This window comes from Protopterus annectens, chromosome 2.part1 (assembly GCF_019279795.1).
Source record: "Protopterus annectens isolate FY-2018-M chromosome 2.part1, PAN1.0, whole genome shotgun sequence".
Taxonomy (NCBI): Eukaryota; Metazoa; Chordata; order Ceratodontiformes; family Protopteridae; genus Protopterus; species Protopterus annectens.
Window position 1 is genome coordinate 965,142,422 of NC_056729.1, and position 17,842 is coordinate 965,160,263.

The following is a 17,842-nucleotide window of genomic DNA, read 5'->3' on the forward strand; positions in this document are numbered from 1 at the left end:
AGCCGGTGGGCCAAGGATGGACTAATGCGTCCATGGGGCTCTTCCCCGAGCCGGGTTAGGAGAAGAATTCTTTGCACTTCGCATTCAGAGGAGTCGCGAAGAGGTCGCAACACGGAACTCCCCATTCGCTGAAAATCTGACTTGCAACTGTCATATTCAGAGACCATTCGTGAGGAGAGAGGATGGTTCTGCTCAATCTGTCGGCTATGACATTGGACTTGCCCGGTATGTGAGTAGCCACTAGGAAGCGTTTGGTCGAGACTGCCCATTCCCAAACTCTCATGGCTTCTCTGCAAAGAGGATAGGATCTGGTCCCTCCCTGTTTGTTCAGGTACCAGACAACTGACATGTTGTCTGAGTGAACAGCAATTATGCCCTGAGGGAGATAAATGTGAAGGGCTTGAAGGGACAGGAGTACTGCCCTCATTTCTAGGATGTTGATATGAAGGAGAGTCTCTTCCGGGTGCCATTTGCCTTGGACTGACCTGCCCAGGGAATGCCCCCACCCCATCTGGGAGGCGTCCGTGGTCAAAGTGGCCGGAGGAGGAAGAACAAAGGGTCGCCCTGATCCAAATTGGAGGGCACTAGCCACCAGCGAAGGTCCCGTTTGCAAGATTCCGTGATCCATATGAGGTGACTGAGAGGGAGTTCCTGAAAGGACCACTGAGCTGAAAGAAGCCACTGGAGGATTCTCATGTGCAACCTTGCCAAGGGGACTAGAAGAACCGTGGCAGACATGGATCCCAATAGCTGCAGGACCATTCTGGCTGGGGCTTTGGACCTGGGAAGTAAGGCTCGAACTGATTTTGTATGGTTTGAATTCTGTCTGTAGGTAGATAGACCCGCATTTGGTTTGAGTCTAACTCTACCACTATGAATCTTATTCGTTGAGATGGCCGCAACACAGACTTTGGCCAATTGAAGGTGATTCCCAGGGAATTGCCCAGTGATATAGTGGCTTGTAGGCTCCGCAGAAGTAGATGCTTGGAGGTGGCAGTTAGGAGCCAGTCGTCTAGATATGGAAACACCTGGAATCCTAGACTTCTCAGGTGAGCAGTCACTTCTGCCAAGCACTTGGTGAACACCCTGGGGGCTGTGGTGAGACCAAAGGGCAGCGCGCGGAACTGAAAATGACTGCCTCCTAGGCTGAAGTGCAGATGTCTCCTGGACGCTTGATGTACCATGATATGATAATAAGCGTCCTTGAGATCTATGGAGCACATCCAAACACCTTTCTCCAGCAATGGGAGAATGGTCTGTAGAGTGACCATTCGGAACTTGGACTTTCTGACTGAACGGTTTAGGATGCTGAGGTCCAAAATGGGCCTCAGGTCCCCGGTCTTTTTTGGCACCAAAAAGAATCTTGAGTAAGTCCCTAATCCGATCTGGTCTACGGGGACCGGTTGGATGACTCCTTTTTGCAGCAGCTTTGAAACTTCTGAGGCTGCGGTATCCCGTTGACTGGGTGGCGGGTCCGGGATTTTTTTGGACTGAGGGAGGGGATGAGAGAATGGGATGGAGTAACCTCCGGCGATAACCCGAAGCACCCATCGGTCCTGAGTGATCCCTTCCCAGGCCTTCAGGTGCTTCGAGAAACGACCCCCGACTGGCTCCGGAGCAGCACAGCCAGGCAATCCCTCAGGGACTATGAAAGGCTGAAGAGCCACGAAAGGACTCGCGGTCTCCAGTGTTGCGAGAGCCTCTGCCGCCTCTGGGACGGCGTCTTCCGGATGAATTTCCCCCTCTGCCTCTGGAAGGGGAACCTTCCTGCTGAGAGGGGTAAGGCTTCTGAGATCTACGGAACCACATTTTCCCTCCTCTTTTAGCCTTGGGATAAGGCCGAAAGGGAGTGGAAAATCGTGCCCCTACGGCAGTCAGAGCCTTACCCTCCTGTTCACAGCGGGTTAGTGTGTCTTTTACCTTGGGTCCAAACAGGGAGGACCCATCAAAGGGGGCGTCGGCAAAAGAAGACTTAAAGGCCTTCGCGAAATGACACAGGCGGAGCCAGGCTTGTCTCCGTAGAGCAATGCCTGTACCGCCATTTACTCGCCTTCGGCCGCATAATGAAATGAGCCTCATGGACGAGTTCGAAATGGACGACATTGTAGCCAGCTGAGAGCCAACCGTCTGGGCCAGCTCCTCAGGCAGGTTACCCAAGAGGGTATCGGATAGTTCCTTAATCAGATCCCTTTGAAATCTGGTAAAGTGCGTCAGGTAGTTCAAGGACCTCAGTGTAAAGGCCGTTGAACTAAGGGTGCGCTTTCCGTACCGATCCATGCTCCAAGACTCCTTATTAGGAGGATGGACGGACGTAGAAGCCTCTGCTACATCTTGCTGGGTAGCAGATGCCACCACCAAAGCATCTACAGCCACACCTTTAGTAAGGAACTCTCTATCAGGGGGCGCCGAAAGAAATTTGTTCGGACGAGCAGGCACCGGTTCCACAGAGTCTGGGTGTTCCCAAGCCCTTCGACAGATCAAATCCAAGAGCTCGTCGAAGGGCGGAGACACCCAGGAGGCGGAGGGCTGAGCCCCGAAGGCCTTCAGGAACACCGACTCATCAGCAGAGGGAGGTTTGGACTGCCAGCCGCCTCGCTGTTTTAGGGCTTCCAGGATGTCTGCAAATGAGACATCATCCGAGGACGACTTAGGGGACCCCTCTGCATCATCGAGATCGGTGTCGGATGTCAAAGACTCATCAGGGGAGTCAACGTGCTTCCTCTTGCACGACCTTTTCCTGGGGGGTTCTTCCGAAGAGGCTTCAGAAGGACCTCCAGGAGGGGGAGAAACCCCAGCGGGGGTAACCTGAGGCCCGAGGGCTCCGCTGTCTAAAGACAGGGGGACTGCCAACGACCCAGTCTCCGTATGCAGGGAGGTAGCTGGGGAAACCGTGGAGGTAGCCAAGGAAGATTTGGCTAAAGCGCTCCTCCTAGCACTGAAGGCGGGACCACCAGAATCCTGGGAGGGTCCCACCTCCATGGCCACAACAGTGGACGGTACTCCCGCCGCCGATGCACCAAGAGGGAGACTTGGGACCGAGAGCATCAATCCCGAAGCCTCTCCCCCAGGGCCGAAGGAAGAAGTCCGTGTACTGAACTCCGACCCAAGAGCCGGAGTTGGAGCAAGGGTCGGGCCCGACCCTAACACCTCCACAGCTTCCACCAGCACCGGCTCCAACGGTGCCGAAGCTGTTGGAGGAGGAACCACAGTAGGGGAGTGGACCATCGGCTCCGAAGCCAAATGGGCTGGAGCCGAAACTAGCTTTTGGAACACCGGAAACTGGAAGAGTCAAAGGAGCACCCTGTCGATGTCCGAATCAGACATCTTGGATGACCTAGAGGATACCGATTGGGCCCGAACCGATTTCTCCATCGGCTCCGAAGGGCTCGGGGACCGGCTCCGAAAGGACTCAACAACTATCGGCTCCGAGGAAGGTTTCAAGGAAATTTCCCTCGGTGCCGATAAGGACTTCGGCTCCGAGGGGGAAGAGTCTGAGCCGGTAACCCTGATCGGCTCCAATATCAGTGGAGCCGATGAAGGTGACCCGCCTCTCGATGCCCCAGACCTCGGCTCCAAAACCAGAGGGGTCGAGGCTGGAGGCATCGAGGCAGACCATTCCGACCTCGGCTCCGAAGTCCGTGGAGCCGATGGAGAAGTCTGCTTAGATTTTTTAGCAGTCGGTTCCGACTGACTGGTCGGAGCCGATGCTTTCTTCTTTTTAGAAGGAGACGGAGAGGAAGATAAAGCCTCCTCGAAGGAAGGCTTGATTAATCCCTTGAGGATTAATTTGTAGGCTTGATTAATCCCTTGAGGATTAATTTGTTTTTCCTCTCCTGGAGGACTCTAGAAGAGAACGCGTGGCACACACTACACGACTCTTGTAAGTGCTTAGCACCTAAGCAATAGACGCACGAGGCGTGGTTGTCCATTATGGACATTTTAAAACCACACCTCGTGCATTTCTTAAACCCGGAGGGTTTGTGTTCTTTCGACATAACTGCTTTGCCAAAGAACCAATATATATGAAAACAACACTAAACTTTGGTTAAAGACAGTACAATGCAACAACTTTAACAAAAATTATATATATTTTTTTTTTTTTTTTAAACACTAGCAGTAGACAGACAAAAAAGAGTGAAAGATAAAGAGAGAGTCAAGACCCTCTAACTTAAACGGGTACTTGACCCAAGAAAATTACACAAGCAGCAAAGTAACAGGGGAAGGCCCCTCTAACTAAAACGGGAAACCTTCCCTGACTAAAAAAATCAAGAATTTACTAACAAAAATTCACCAAACACACTAATATAACAACAATAGCTGTTAAAACAGCTTTTGGGTTCAAAGAAAGGAAATTTGTGACAGGAAAAGCCTAATAAATAGTACTTAGCCCAGCCAATGTTGAGACCACGTCTAAGCTTGTTAGCGGCAAACGAGATCTGGGGGATTAGTGGTGGTGCATCCTGGGATAAAGATAGCTCAGCCAATTAGAGGCCTCGCTCTATAGCATAAGCGTGCCGAGTCGCCATCAGTTCAGAATGTAGGCGAGATAGGATCACATAACATCACCTTGTTCTGACAGAATGTAGGCAAGCCCAAAGAAACAGACTGTGCTGAGTTGTTAGTTCCTAGGCTATGCAACACATCACTGTGGTGGTGTGTCCGAAGAGGTCCTGGAGTTCAAAGGCGGCTTAGAGACTGACAGCACTTATTAAAAACATCATTTCAATATTCATGTGCCTTAATTTGTCTTGCTTGTTTCAAAGGGCCTGACTTTCACCCCCTTTGACAGTGCCCCAACAAAGCCTGATGGATCTGTGATAACAGAGAGTAGGGACTGGAAGGGAAAAAGTGAAATATGGGTTGAGAAACAACTGATTTACACACCAGGGTAACTCATTTTTCACAAACCCTAACACTTGAATCTGAAATGAAAGAGGATACTGGCATTGGTTCACGGTGATACCACAAACCACTTAATTTTCTTTATGTGAAGTACGGCCAAAGAAACTATATCAGTAGACGGCCAAGAAACCTAGAATTCCAAGAGATTGACTGGAAGATGAAAATCTGGATGAAAAATATTAGAAAATACTTCTTGCGACATTCCACTTTGCCCTGAGGGAGAAAAAACAGGATTAAGGATTTGTCCAGGACACATCCCAGAAAGAAAACCAAGCCTTCTGAATACATTCAGCAGACATCCCAAAAATATTTTCTAGTGAGAGAGAAAGTGGGAAGATTTCTCTATGTTCACCTGAAAACCAAGGCTGAGAAAGATTTTTTTTTTACCCAGGCCAGAGGTTCTTGACAACTTGGCATGTGAGCTTGACCATTCAAAGTTCTGAAGGCAAAGGTAGAAGTACAAACATTCTTCCCAAACACATCAAAAGCTTTTCCCCAGCTTACCAGAAGGAACAGGGCTAGCTGCCATAAGGTGTTTGCTGATTTTGAAAGAAAATTACTACAAGATCTGGCCTGGGATTGGGAAAAAAGCTGCGGAACTGTGCCACTCAGACTTTCTGGGGGCAGATAGCAGACTGTCTGATAAATTGGTGGCTGCAAATAAAGCATCATCTATGGCTGGAAATACAAGTAACAGGTGCAGGTTGAAGAAAATCCACCTGTGACAATTCATATATTTGCTGGGATTCTGAAATTTGTTTTATCCACTGAAAGAAGACAGCTCTTCATCAGAGGAATCTAAAGAACAACTTTTCTAAGGATTCCCCAGTCTGTGGAGTAGGAACTTGAGAAACACCAAGACAGTTACACTGGGAAGACAATTTGACCTCAATATAAAGAGGTTTATGTTGACTTGGTTTAAAATAACATGTACCAAGATGAGAGAATTGTTATCTTTAGTATTTTAATGGAAAAGAAAACTATAATTAGAAAATGGAGACTCAAAAGACAAACCATCGATAAGAGAAATGTAAAACATGATTACAGAAATTAGAAACACGGAACCAAAACTATTTGACATCAGGCTGCATGGGATTTCTCTAATGGAAACTGAGCATGATGATGAAACGGACACAAAACAAAGAACCTATCACATATTTAATAAAATAGACTGCCACTGGTCAGGTTGTCAAGATTTGTAATATAGTGAAAATAATCTGGACACTAGTTAAAACAATTTTAAGATCAGGAATTAAGTTCTATTTAATTAGCAATGTTAAATCAATCTTGAAATTAAGACTACATAGAAAAGTTATTTGGATTTACGTGGTTAACAATGGGTGGCTACTGAAAGTTAAATGCAAGCATTTATTGTCTGAAAGCAGACTAGTTTACTAATGTGGGAGCAGTGCATAGGTCATACAGCAAGAGGGTGAATTAGTACTACCGCAATCACTGAAAGGAAGTTCTTGTGGTCTTTGTAAATGCTGATGCAAAAGTTAAGTATCAAACGTCCAGCAAGACTATGCCAGCTCCTGACACAAAGAATGTAAGCAGGGTCTACAGTGTCAGCATCCTGAACTTTCTCACATCTAGGAATTTGATAAGCTTGGTCCATCCTTTCTTGGGACTGGATAAAGTTTGGAATAAAATCATATCCCTTCCTCTCCAATGGCTGTAGTGACAGGGATTTGGTTCCAAACAGGGTCACAGGTACTAACTAGGCTGTTGATCTGTGAGGATCTTTAGAAGCCTAATCATGCATTCCCCCAAAGTTTATAGGTTCATCACCAGCATGCTATGAATCTCCATGGGAGACCCCAATGCAGAGATGATAAATGATGTCTCACACTGCTTGTACAATTTGAAATTTTTACATTTACATTTCTCTGAAGATTACCAGTATTCCTCTTTAACCTTATGCTGCCCTCTAGATTTACATACTACTACTACTCTCTCGAAAGTAACAGCAGAAGCAAAGTCCTATAGCTTTTCATACTAGATCTTGTCAAAGTCTTGAAAATTAAAAATTAATCAGAATATACAATGGGGAAGAGAAGAATACTCACTTCTATCATAAAAGGCAATGAAGGCGAGTATCTCTAGGAAAGATCGGGCAGCCACACAGCAACAGTTGGTGACTTTACCGCAGAGAATTGAAATGTTCTTGTAGTTTCAAGCAAAAGTATGAGCAAACAAGCTGGTTTGCTCAAAATAACAAGGTCTAAGAGATGTATAAAACAAGAAAAGCTAGTTAAATGACTTAAGTGATAAGAACACAAATGAACATGCAAAACGCAGTATTTTATAGCTGGGCTGATTGATCTCACACACTAGAGGATATATGACTGCTGAACAATCTGGCTATGGACAGGCACCCAACTACTGCAAATACTCCACAGATGGAAAACTGAATCCTGCAACAATGATACTTATGATACACACAATTCTGTTGGAAGAACAATTCGAATTCTAACAAGCACAGCACAGAATAACTCTCATTGGGGTAACTACCACTATTGGTACTTCGGATAATTCAGCACTGCATTAACTGCATTAAAAATAAAACAGAATATTTAAACAAGTACAGGAACTCAACATTAACGGCAAAAACAAAACATAGCACATACATCACAAATGTTTAGCCCTACCTACCTGTAACTGCAACAAGTTGTTGCTGTTGTTATCTGTCCTGAAAATATTATCTTCAATCCAGGATTTGGGATTTAGTGATTGAGCAGTGCGAGTGAATTTAGGTGGAGCAATAACATTAGCAGAAAAGGGTTTCTTCAGTGGTGATATTTGGTTCATTGTTCCTGGGATTCCAACAGTTCCAGTTCTGCGGTGGTCTCTGCCATGCATTCCTCCCCAAGTCATACTACCTGTGTTCCACCCACTGCCTTGATGTGAATTCCATGGAGACTGTTTCAGCAGTGGCTAGGGAAAAAAATATCACAATGTATGAGATCATTATAAGAGCAAGCTTTCGAATAACATTTTTTTTCAACAGCAACCCATGCCCCTGGGACAAGGCTCAGATCCCATTACCATTTGCTTACACCAATATTTGCCTAGAATGCCTTCTACTACAGAAAGGGTGGTCAAGCTAGCCTACTGCTAGTCCTTTATAAATATGAGTGGAGATTCAGGCCCCTAAAGTGAGAGAAGTGTATGTGTGTCTGTGTGGGGCAGTCCTACTGCAATTCCCTCAATTCGATATTTACTCAAAGGCATTCATACCTCAGACCTTCACATTCAACAAGGTAAGGGACTATTAACTTACTGCACCAACCATACCAATAAATATAACAGCTATTCTTTTACCATAATGTCACAGCTGCATGGGCAGATTCATCCTTGCTAACCACTGGTTTCATCAGCTTTGCGTCTAAATCTCTGAAACTAGCTCTTTCCATTTACCCATAATGTTCTGTCAAGTAGCTTTTTATCTAAATCTCAAATATGCTACTCAAAAGCACCACAACAAAATAAGAACAATAACTCTCCAGACCACCTGCCACAAGGCAGAAGGAAGAAGGGTCAATTGTAGAAAATACACAACTTTCATATTGTGTACTGAGTGCCAAGATTATGATCCAAGAACAGAAAAAGATAAACTTAAGCTCCTCTCTGGTGCAAGACCCAATCTTAATAACACTGAAGGGCGTTTAACCACAGTTTGTTACACACACCCTAGTACACAGAAGAGTGGGAGAAAGCAAATGGAACTTCATTAAGCCACATTTAAGTGGTATAACAAAAAGTGTTTTAACAGCTTTTAAGGACTTCATTTCTACCTACTGTCTATACCACATGAATGACCCCGAATTTGCATAAAAACATTGCCCTGTCCCTCATAAAAATTTTTGATATTCAGGTGAATCACTGAAGACTACAGTCAGAGTCAGTAATGAAAAGTATTAAAAATTATTCAGAAAATGCATTTTAATGCAAAACTGTTTACGTGAATTAGAGCAACATTTTAAATTGTCCTTGATTTTGATCCTTTGTCCCCAACACTACTTTTGTGTTTCTACAGATTAATAAGTAAAGAAGTTGAGACATATGCCACTGTCTGATAGTGTTAAGTGCTTTACTGGCTTTCAAAAACAGTAAAGCACTTCTCACTTTTTTACAGAAGAAAAGAAAAAAAGGAAAAAAAAAAAGATTCTTGTGTGTGTGCACGTGTGTGTGTGTATAAAACTGGTTGTACAGGGAGCAGATAAAGTTCCATCCACTAAAAAGAATTTGTTTTCTCTACTTGAATGCCAAGACTCACCTCGAGCATTACTCTCAAGGTGAATTTCTCAGCATCCATGTCTCAAAAACACATGATCACCTAGCTATGACCAAAGACTCAATCATAATCCACTAAATCTGGTATGAGGTCCACTCTCATCATCAAGTAGAACAGATCTCTCAGCTTATCCTGGGTGGTTTTCACGGGAGAGCATACTTTGGGTGTTTCAGACAAAGAAAACAGATCAGTACTTACTGAGGCCCACAGAGCAGTTGCAAAAACTGTTACATAAGGATGCATTTCTGAAAAAGGTCTGAGGGTAGATCAATGCTGTGCTGCCTATGCCTACAAAACTAATGTTTTATTACATTTTTGTATTACATTTTCATGGCAAAAGTTAATGCACTTTGAAAGCCACCTAGACAAAGTGACTTATGAAACTGGATCACAGTCTTTTTTTACTGAAAAGGGAGGTTTCAGATATTACACAGCTAATTACACATTAGCTTCCCTAACGAAGGATAACCACAAGGCGTCCTTTAGTTACATTCCTAACCTCAAAGCTAAGGCACACATCTGCACTGAACTTGTAGTCAATGGTACTACATATATAGAACATGTGGATATAGCAAACCTGTTGGTTGACAGGTTCAGTGAAAACTTCACTCCCCTGTCCCCACCACATATACCCTAAAGCATCCCTAACATCTGTTCCCCACCTAGTATCTCTGAGGAGCAGGTCTTACATGCTCTCTCCAAGCCCTAGAACACAGCCTCTATAGGACTAGACAACATCTGGGCTCTGTTCTACATGGGTTAAAACAGGAATTAGCATCAACACTGAGCACAATTTTCAATCAAAGCCTAAGCACTGGCTTCGTCAGAGTGGAATGGAAAACAGCTACCATCATCCATTTGCACAAAGGGGGGTGCATCCACAGCCCGCAGGAAGTACAGACCCATTAGGCTGACCAGCCTTATGTGCAAAGTCATGGAATGAATCATCATGGACCTTATTAACAAAGATATAGGAAATCTCCAAATGCTCGACTCCACCCAGTTTCGCTTTGTCAAGGGGAAATAATGCTATTAAACTTGGTGGACTTCTTCGAGACAATCACCAAAGCCTCAGACAAGGGCAAATCTGTGCATATGGCGTACCTAGACTTAGCCAAGGCCTGTGGCATCATTGATAAACTCACCCAGCTGGGTATCAACCCATATATTGTCAGGTGGGTTGCAAATTGGCTGACTGACAGAACTCATATGGTCAAAGTAGGGGATTCCACCTCCTCCAGCAAACCCAAAACCAGTGGTGTTCCACAGGGATTGGTTCTGGGACCCCTACTGTTAGGAATCTAGTTTTAGCCTGTAATTCGTAGAATTAAAGGACTGTGGCTGACAAAGCTTACTGATGACTGCAAACTAGGAACAATCATTGAAACCCCTAGCGATGTCAACATCCTGCAAGAAGGTCTTATGCAGACTAATGACTGGTGCCAAAGTCAAGGCCTTAAACTTAATGCAAAAAATGTATCATCATCCCCTTCAGCAGGGGCGCTGTTCCTGCAAACTACCGCATCAATAGCAATACCCTAAGCACGCAGTCCTTGGTGAGAGATCTGGGCACATAAGTTAACAGCAACCTTAACTTTGATCACCATGTCTCCACAGTGGTAAGAAGGGCATTTTATATTGCTCATCTCCTAAGTAAGGACATTGCCTCCAGAAAAAAAAGGTTATAACCCCCCCCCCCCCGTATTCTTCCCTCAATCAAACCAATAATATAGTACAAAGCTTCCTCTCCCGGAACCTGCAAGAACTGGTGATATCACAAAGATTTCTTACAAAGAAAAGTCAGGACCTTCAAGATCAGTCTTATGCGAACAGATTGAAGTCACTGTCACTTTACTCTGCTTCATACAGACTGCTCAGAGGTGACCTGTGCCCTGCATATACAGCAATCTTTGACCCAGCTTTAATGGAAATGCTGCACATTCGCAAGTCAAATGGCACACAGGCCACTTGCTCAAAGGACCCTCACTTGGTATGTGACACCAACAGAACTTTCTGGAGAGACAGATTTGTCTCACACAGGTTGCCCCATCTTTAGAACAAGCTTCCTATTCATGTTAAACAAAGTCCCTCATTGGCCCTACTTAAGTGCAATTTGGACGACTGGATGGGTAACTGGAAATTCACCCCAGGGGCTCCACCTGTGTCCCTCTTGGACAGGGGACAATAGGTGTTGATTTTAGTGTCTGTCTGAACCAGACACCCTTGGGAACATGGGATGAACTTGGCTAGGCTTGTTAGGGCCCTGAGGCCATTAGCCTAGTAACCTTCTAGGATCCTATAAGACTAGTTTAGCTGAGTCTTTAGCGTTTTTAATGAACGGTTTGTCTTTATAATCTTTTTATCCTTTGATTTTGATATTACATAGGATATTTATTTTTGTCACTGGCGAAATAACACCCTGACCCATGTGCAAAAATGGGAAAAGGGGTTGTAGATGGATGGATGGGGATATTTTGCAGGCAGTGTGATGACAGGAGGTACTACCAGCCATGCCAAGAGAAGTAGGACAGTAGATGTATGACTTGTGCCAGCACAGCTAGCTGGAATTTTGTAAATTATGTCATTTGTATATCAAACTAATTTGTACAGATGTTTGTGCTGAAAATGTATTTGTGAGGTTTGCTTATGTTATGTATCAAAAGTGCACCCTGCTGGCATGAAAAGAAACGTACATGTACTACTGTAACTGAATTAAATGTACAGGTTTTAAGAGAGAATAATGAAACAGCAGAGGTTAACCAGCTAGTTTACTTTAAGAGAAATAAGGGAAATCTAAATGAGCTGTTAAACCATTAAAATGGCACCCCACAGTGCTGAACGGGACCGGAGACAGTAGGTATGGAAGAAGCCTTTGTTCGTTAGCTCAGTAAAAAGGAGAGAAGCCTCAGGCACTGCCATAAAACATTTAGATGTGTACTATAGCCATCTATGCTAAATTCCTGTCTCGGCTTCAAAGGGGGATACAGTGAGAACCTAGAATTAAGTGACCAGATGAGGTCATTCTGCAAGTCATTTTGGATATTATATTTCACAGAAAAGGAATGTCTAGCCATAGTACAGGCACTGCAGAAACTTCAGCCTTATTTGTATGGAAGGACATTCACCATATATACAGACCACAATCCTTTAATGTGGCTATAAAGAGCCAGCCAGCAAAATGACAAGTTAATGTGGAGCTTACGACTGCAGGCATATGACATGACAGTACACCATAGTGGGGTCAGCAATGCCAACACAGACGTGCTCTCAAGACAGGAAATGGGGTAAAGTATTCCCCAATAGGCTTATTTCTCAAGGGTCACTTGAAAAAAAATAACTTGAGTCTTCAAGGGTGGGGGGGGGCAGCTGTGACAATAGGAGGTACTACCAGCCATGCCAAGAGAATTAGGGCAGTGGATATATGACTTGTGCCAGCACTGTAAATAATAAGTCATTTGTATATCAAACTGATTTGTACAGATGCTTGTGCTGAAAATATCTGTGAGCTTTGCTTGTGTTGAAATTTATCAACAGTGCACCCTGCTGGAATGAAAACAAATTAGAAGTTATGTACTCACCATAACGTTCCATCTGAGTAGGTATCTTCATTTGTCTGCAACCTTTGGGATACGGATCCGATCTCGGATCCGAGCCGGCAACTTTTACCACAGCATAGATCCGAGCTCCTAGCTCCTCCCTTTACCCATAATCCCCTGCCAACCCTAACTGACCTCAGATCAAGTTTGCCCGATATAAGCAATGTAAAGGTGCCCCGGAAGGGGCTAATCTAAGACAGATCCTAAAGGTCAGGGGGAAGGAGGGGGGGTGGTTGCAGACAAATGAAGACATCTACTCAGATGGAACGTTATGGTGAGTACATAACTTCTAAATCTGAAGTAGGAACTTCATTTGTCAGCAACCTTTGGGACAGAGTCCCCAGCTACCTGAATCCTGGGTGGCCTTTATGGAAGAACATTCCGGAGCACTGCAGAGCCAAAGGACGCCCTACCTCTGGAGACAACATCCAATTTGTAATGGCTGATAAAGGTATGAGATGAGGCCCAAGTGGCTGCGGAACAAATATCATCTAAAGGATACCCTAGATTTAAAAGCCGCCGAAGCAGCGACGGCCCTAGTAGAATGAGCTCAAACCCCTTGAGGTGCAGGCCTTGCCGAAGAGGATACAATTAGCTATCCACCGTGCTAGTGAAACTTTAGAAATTGACTTGCCTAAACTTGTTTTGGCAAAGGAGACAAACAACTGGTCAGATTGCCTATGACCAGCAATTCGATGAGTATAAAAACGTAATTGTCTGTGCACATCTAAGGAATGTAGTTTATATTCTCCTTTGTTCTGGTAATGGGGAAAAAACATGGGAAGATTAATGGATTGATTAATATTAGCTTCTGAAGACACCTTAGGCAGAAAGGACGGATTGATCCTGAGGTAAACTCTATCTGGATGGAAGGATAAATAAGGCGGCTTAACACACAGAGCCTGAAGTTCAGAAACCCTTTTAGCTGAAGTAATGGCCACTAAGAAGGCTGTTTTCCAAGAGAGATATTTAAGATCAACCATGGCCGCCGGCTCGAAAGGGGGGCTAGTCAAGGCTTGGAGAACCAAAGACAAATCCCATGGGGGTACTACCTCCCTGACTGGAGGTCTGAGAAAGAAAGTACCCTTGAGGAACGCTTTACAAAGCTTAGCAGTCATCAGAGGGCCTGATTCATGCCCTACATGATAATGCGAAATCGCTGCCAGTTGTACCTTGACTGTAGAGCAGCTAGCCCCTTGATGAAAAAGGGTAGTTAAGAACTCCAAAACCGACGTGAGAGGCGCCGTGAAAGGTTCCAAGTGATGGTGTTCCGCTCAGATTAAGAAACGTTTCCACTTGCTTCGGTAGACTCTTCTGGTAGGTTTATGTGCTGCTACTTTGACTGGTGAGGAGATTCCGGGAGTCCTAATCAGGAGTGGAACTGGAGCAACCAAGTCGTCAGCTTGAGGTTGACCAGGTTGGGGGCCTGGAGACTCAGGGGGTGGGTAATGAGATCCGGGAGTGGATCCAGAATCCATGGTGGATGAATTAGGTGAGACCACTGGTACGGGAACCATGTTTGACAAGGCCAGAATGGGGCAATGAGGATCATTTTGCTCCCCAGCCGACTGGCTTTCTGTAGGAGTTTCAGCATCATGGGCAACGGAGGATAAGCATAAAGGAGACCGGGAGGCCAAGCATGTACTAGAGAGTCTCTCGGGGACTCCCCTTGAGGGGGAATTAGAGCGAAGTAACTGTTGCATTTGGTATTTGAAGGAGAGGCAAAAAGATCGCAACAGGGTTGCCCCCATAGGGCAAATATTTGTCTCGCTACTAGGGGATTGAGAGACCATTCGTACGGAGTCAGGATCGAACGACTGAGCCTGTCTGCTAGGATGTTGGACCGTCCCGGAATGTGCATTGCAATAAGAAAGCGTTGGTGGAAATCGCCCATTCCCACACTCTCATGGCCGTGCATTGCAATAAGAAAGCATTGGTGGAAATCGCCCATTCCCACACTCTCATGGCCTCGCGACAAATGGGATAAGACCTGGTTCCCCCCGTTTGTTGATGTACCAGACAACTGACATGTTGTCCGTCTGTACTGCAATTGTCATCGGTAGAAGGCTGTGAAGTGCCTGCAACGTCAAAAGCACCGCCCTCATTTCTAGGACACTGATATGCAAGGAGGTCTCTGTGCCGTTCCACGTGCCTTGGACCGTTCTGCCTGAATAGTGCCCCCCCACCCCAGGCGAGAGGCGTCCGTGGTCACTGTGGCGACGGGGGAAGGCATCGAAAATGGTCGTCCCATGTGGACACCCGGGGACTGGAGCCACCACATGAGCGACGTTCTGCAAGCCCTGCATAGGGGAATAGGATGAGACAGGGAGTTGCGAGACAGGGACCATTGTACTTGGAGGGTCCATTGCAGTACCCTCATATTTAGGCGGGCTAGGGGTAGTAGAGGAATAGCTGCCGCCATGGACCCTAGAGCCCTCAGGATCAATTCTGCAGGTGGAGCAGAAAGAATGAGAATGGCCTTGACATGCAACCTCCGGTTCTGAAGCCGATCGGGAGTTAAGAAGGCAAGCATTATCCTGGAATCCAATCTGGCCCCTATAAAATCTATCACCTGTGAAGGGACTAGAGAAGATTTGGTCATGTTGATAGTTAACCCTAGACGTGGAGCAAGGTCGAGGAAGTAATCCCTGCCTGAACAGAGCAGATGCCTTGTTGGGGCGATGAGGAGCCAGTCGTCCAGGTACGGAAAGACCTGAATTCCCTGAAGTCTCAGGTGGGCCGCTATGACCGCCAAGACTTTGGTGAACACCCTGGGGGCTGAGGTGAGACCGAAGGGAAGGGCCCTGAACTGGAAATGACTGGCTCCCAGCCGGAAGCGGAGGAACCTCCTGATGCCATCTGTCCACTAGAATGTGGTAGTACACACCCTTGAGGTCTATTGAGCACATCCAATCGTTCTCCTGTAATAGGGGGAGAATAGATTGTAAGGTGACTATTCAGAACTTTTCTTTGGGTGCTGCCAAGTTCAGGAGACAGAGATCGAGAATGGGTCTCAAGTCCCCCATCTTTTTTGGCACCAGAAAGAACCTGGAGTAAAACCCCGATCTGAACTGATCTGGGGGGACGGGTTGGTTGGCTCTTTTTTGTAAAAGCTGCTGAATTTCTGTAGCAGCTGCCTCCCTCTGATTGGGTGGTACGTCGGGGAGGCTTCTGATTTTGGGGGTTACAATAAAGAGAATTTGGTAACCTCTGGATATGATGTGAAGCACCCAGCGATCTGTTATTGACTCCCACATTGCTAGGTGCTTCGAAAGATGCCCCCCGTTAGCCTAGTAACCTTCTAGGATCCTATAAGACTAGTTTAGCTGCAGCTGGGCCTGGATGAACCTCCTCATCATCCGGTCCACGTCTGCATCTGACATACTAAACGTAGACCTCGAAGAGGCCACCAAGGCAGACCTAGAGTGACGCCTCGATGACCTCGACGGGGACTGGGGTGCCTCCTCCCCAAGTCCCGGTGAAAAACAAGGGGACCAGAGCAGAGGAGGAGGCGATCCAGAAACCCTGGATGGAGAAGCCCGGTTGGTAGGCGGGGCCGAGGAAGAGTCCTCGGCCCGCCGCTTATGGTGCTTCTCCTTCCTTTTGGTTTTTCCGGCCTCCCTATCCTCCGGAGCCAAAACAGGATGTTGAGTCCCGACCGGAGGAAGGGAGGCAGGGGTGGTCTCAACCAAGGACTGGGCAGCGGCCACCGAAGAACCGGAGGTCGGAGCCGAGTCCGGGGGCAAAAGGCCCGCCAGAATCAGCTTCGATCTCCGGTCCTTAACTGCCCTGGGGTTGAACGCTGCACAAATCGTGCATCCCGAAGAAAGATGTTCAACCCCAAGGCACCTAACGCACCGGTTGTGGCCATCTGCCGGTGAGAGCTTATGGCCACACTCGGTACATTTTGAAAAGATGGCTTTAGGGGCCTCAGACATATCGAATGTAAACCACACTCACTAGGCCCCTAACACACCACAAACACACACTACGGAACAGCGAGGGTAGGGAGGATTTTTAACAAAAATAGATATTTAAGAGGGAACCTACACAAACTCACACAATCACACAAGAAAGTACAAAAATTCTTAGATTTTTCTCACAAAAACCTTCCGAATGCCAGGAGCTCAAAATCCAGCTTGTTGGCTTGAAGCGCGGCAAACTAGATCTGAGGTCAGTTAGGGTTGGCAGGGGATTATGGGTAAAGGGAGGAGCTAGGAGCTCGGATCTATGCTGTGGTAAAAGTTGCCGGCGGCAAACTAGATCTGAGGTCAGTTAGGGTTGGCAGGGGATTATGGGTAAAGGGAGGAGCTAGGAGCTCGGATCTATGCTGTGGTAAAAGTTGCCGGCTCGGATCCGTATCCCAAAGGTTGCTGACAAATGAAGTTCCTACTTCAGATTGTACATTTATTACTGTAACAAATATACATGCTTTAATACAGAATACTGGGACATCAGAGGTTAACCAGATAGCTTACTTTAACAAAAATAAGGGAAATATAAATGAGCTGTTACACCACTGAGAGAGACAGTGGGTCTGGAAGAAGCCTTTGTTAATTAGCTCAGTAAAAGGAGGGGAAGCCCCAGGCATTGCCATAAATATCTAGATGTGTATTGTAGCAGTCTATGCTAAATTCCTGAAGAAGGATACTGTGAGAACTTAGTCAGGTGACCAGATGAGGTCATTCTTCAAGTCAACTTGAATATTGTATTTTACAGGGAGTAATCTCTGAGTAATGAATATTCTGTTTTGGGGAACCTGACTAGAAAGACTGCTCATGTATTTCATTGTACCTTGCCCTATCAAGTAAGTTATTTGGGAATAGTAATTCCCCTAGATTCAGTCAGGAATATAGTGAAGCTCAGTCTAGAGAATGTTTTTCTTTATTTGTACGAGTCTGTCCATCAATGTTATTTTCAATATCTCCTGTGAGTTAAACTCTGTGGTTTAATGTAAATACATATTTAATATTTTCTTGCTCTTTTATTATTTACTACTAAATATATTTAAACTTTTCATTGTTGCTCGTCCTTTTTAGAAGATATT

The 17,842-nt window shown here is 45.6% G+C and overlaps 1 protein-coding gene across 1 annotated transcript in view; it reads right to left on the reverse strand.

The window, feature by feature from the left end:
* The window catches only part of CPEB2 (cytoplasmic polyadenylation element binding protein 2), a 568,627-nt gene extending 560,787 nt beyond the window's left edge, over positions 1–7,840 (reverse strand). The window contains exon 1 of the mRNA XM_044063518.1: positions 7,558–7,840. Within this exon, the coding sequence (XP_043919453.1) occupies positions 7,558–7,779 (222 nt within the window). The 5' untranslated portion in view covers positions 7,780–7,840. The remainder of the gene's footprint in view (positions 1–7,557) is intronic.
* Between the last annotated feature and the right edge of the window lie 10,002 nt (positions 7,841–17,842).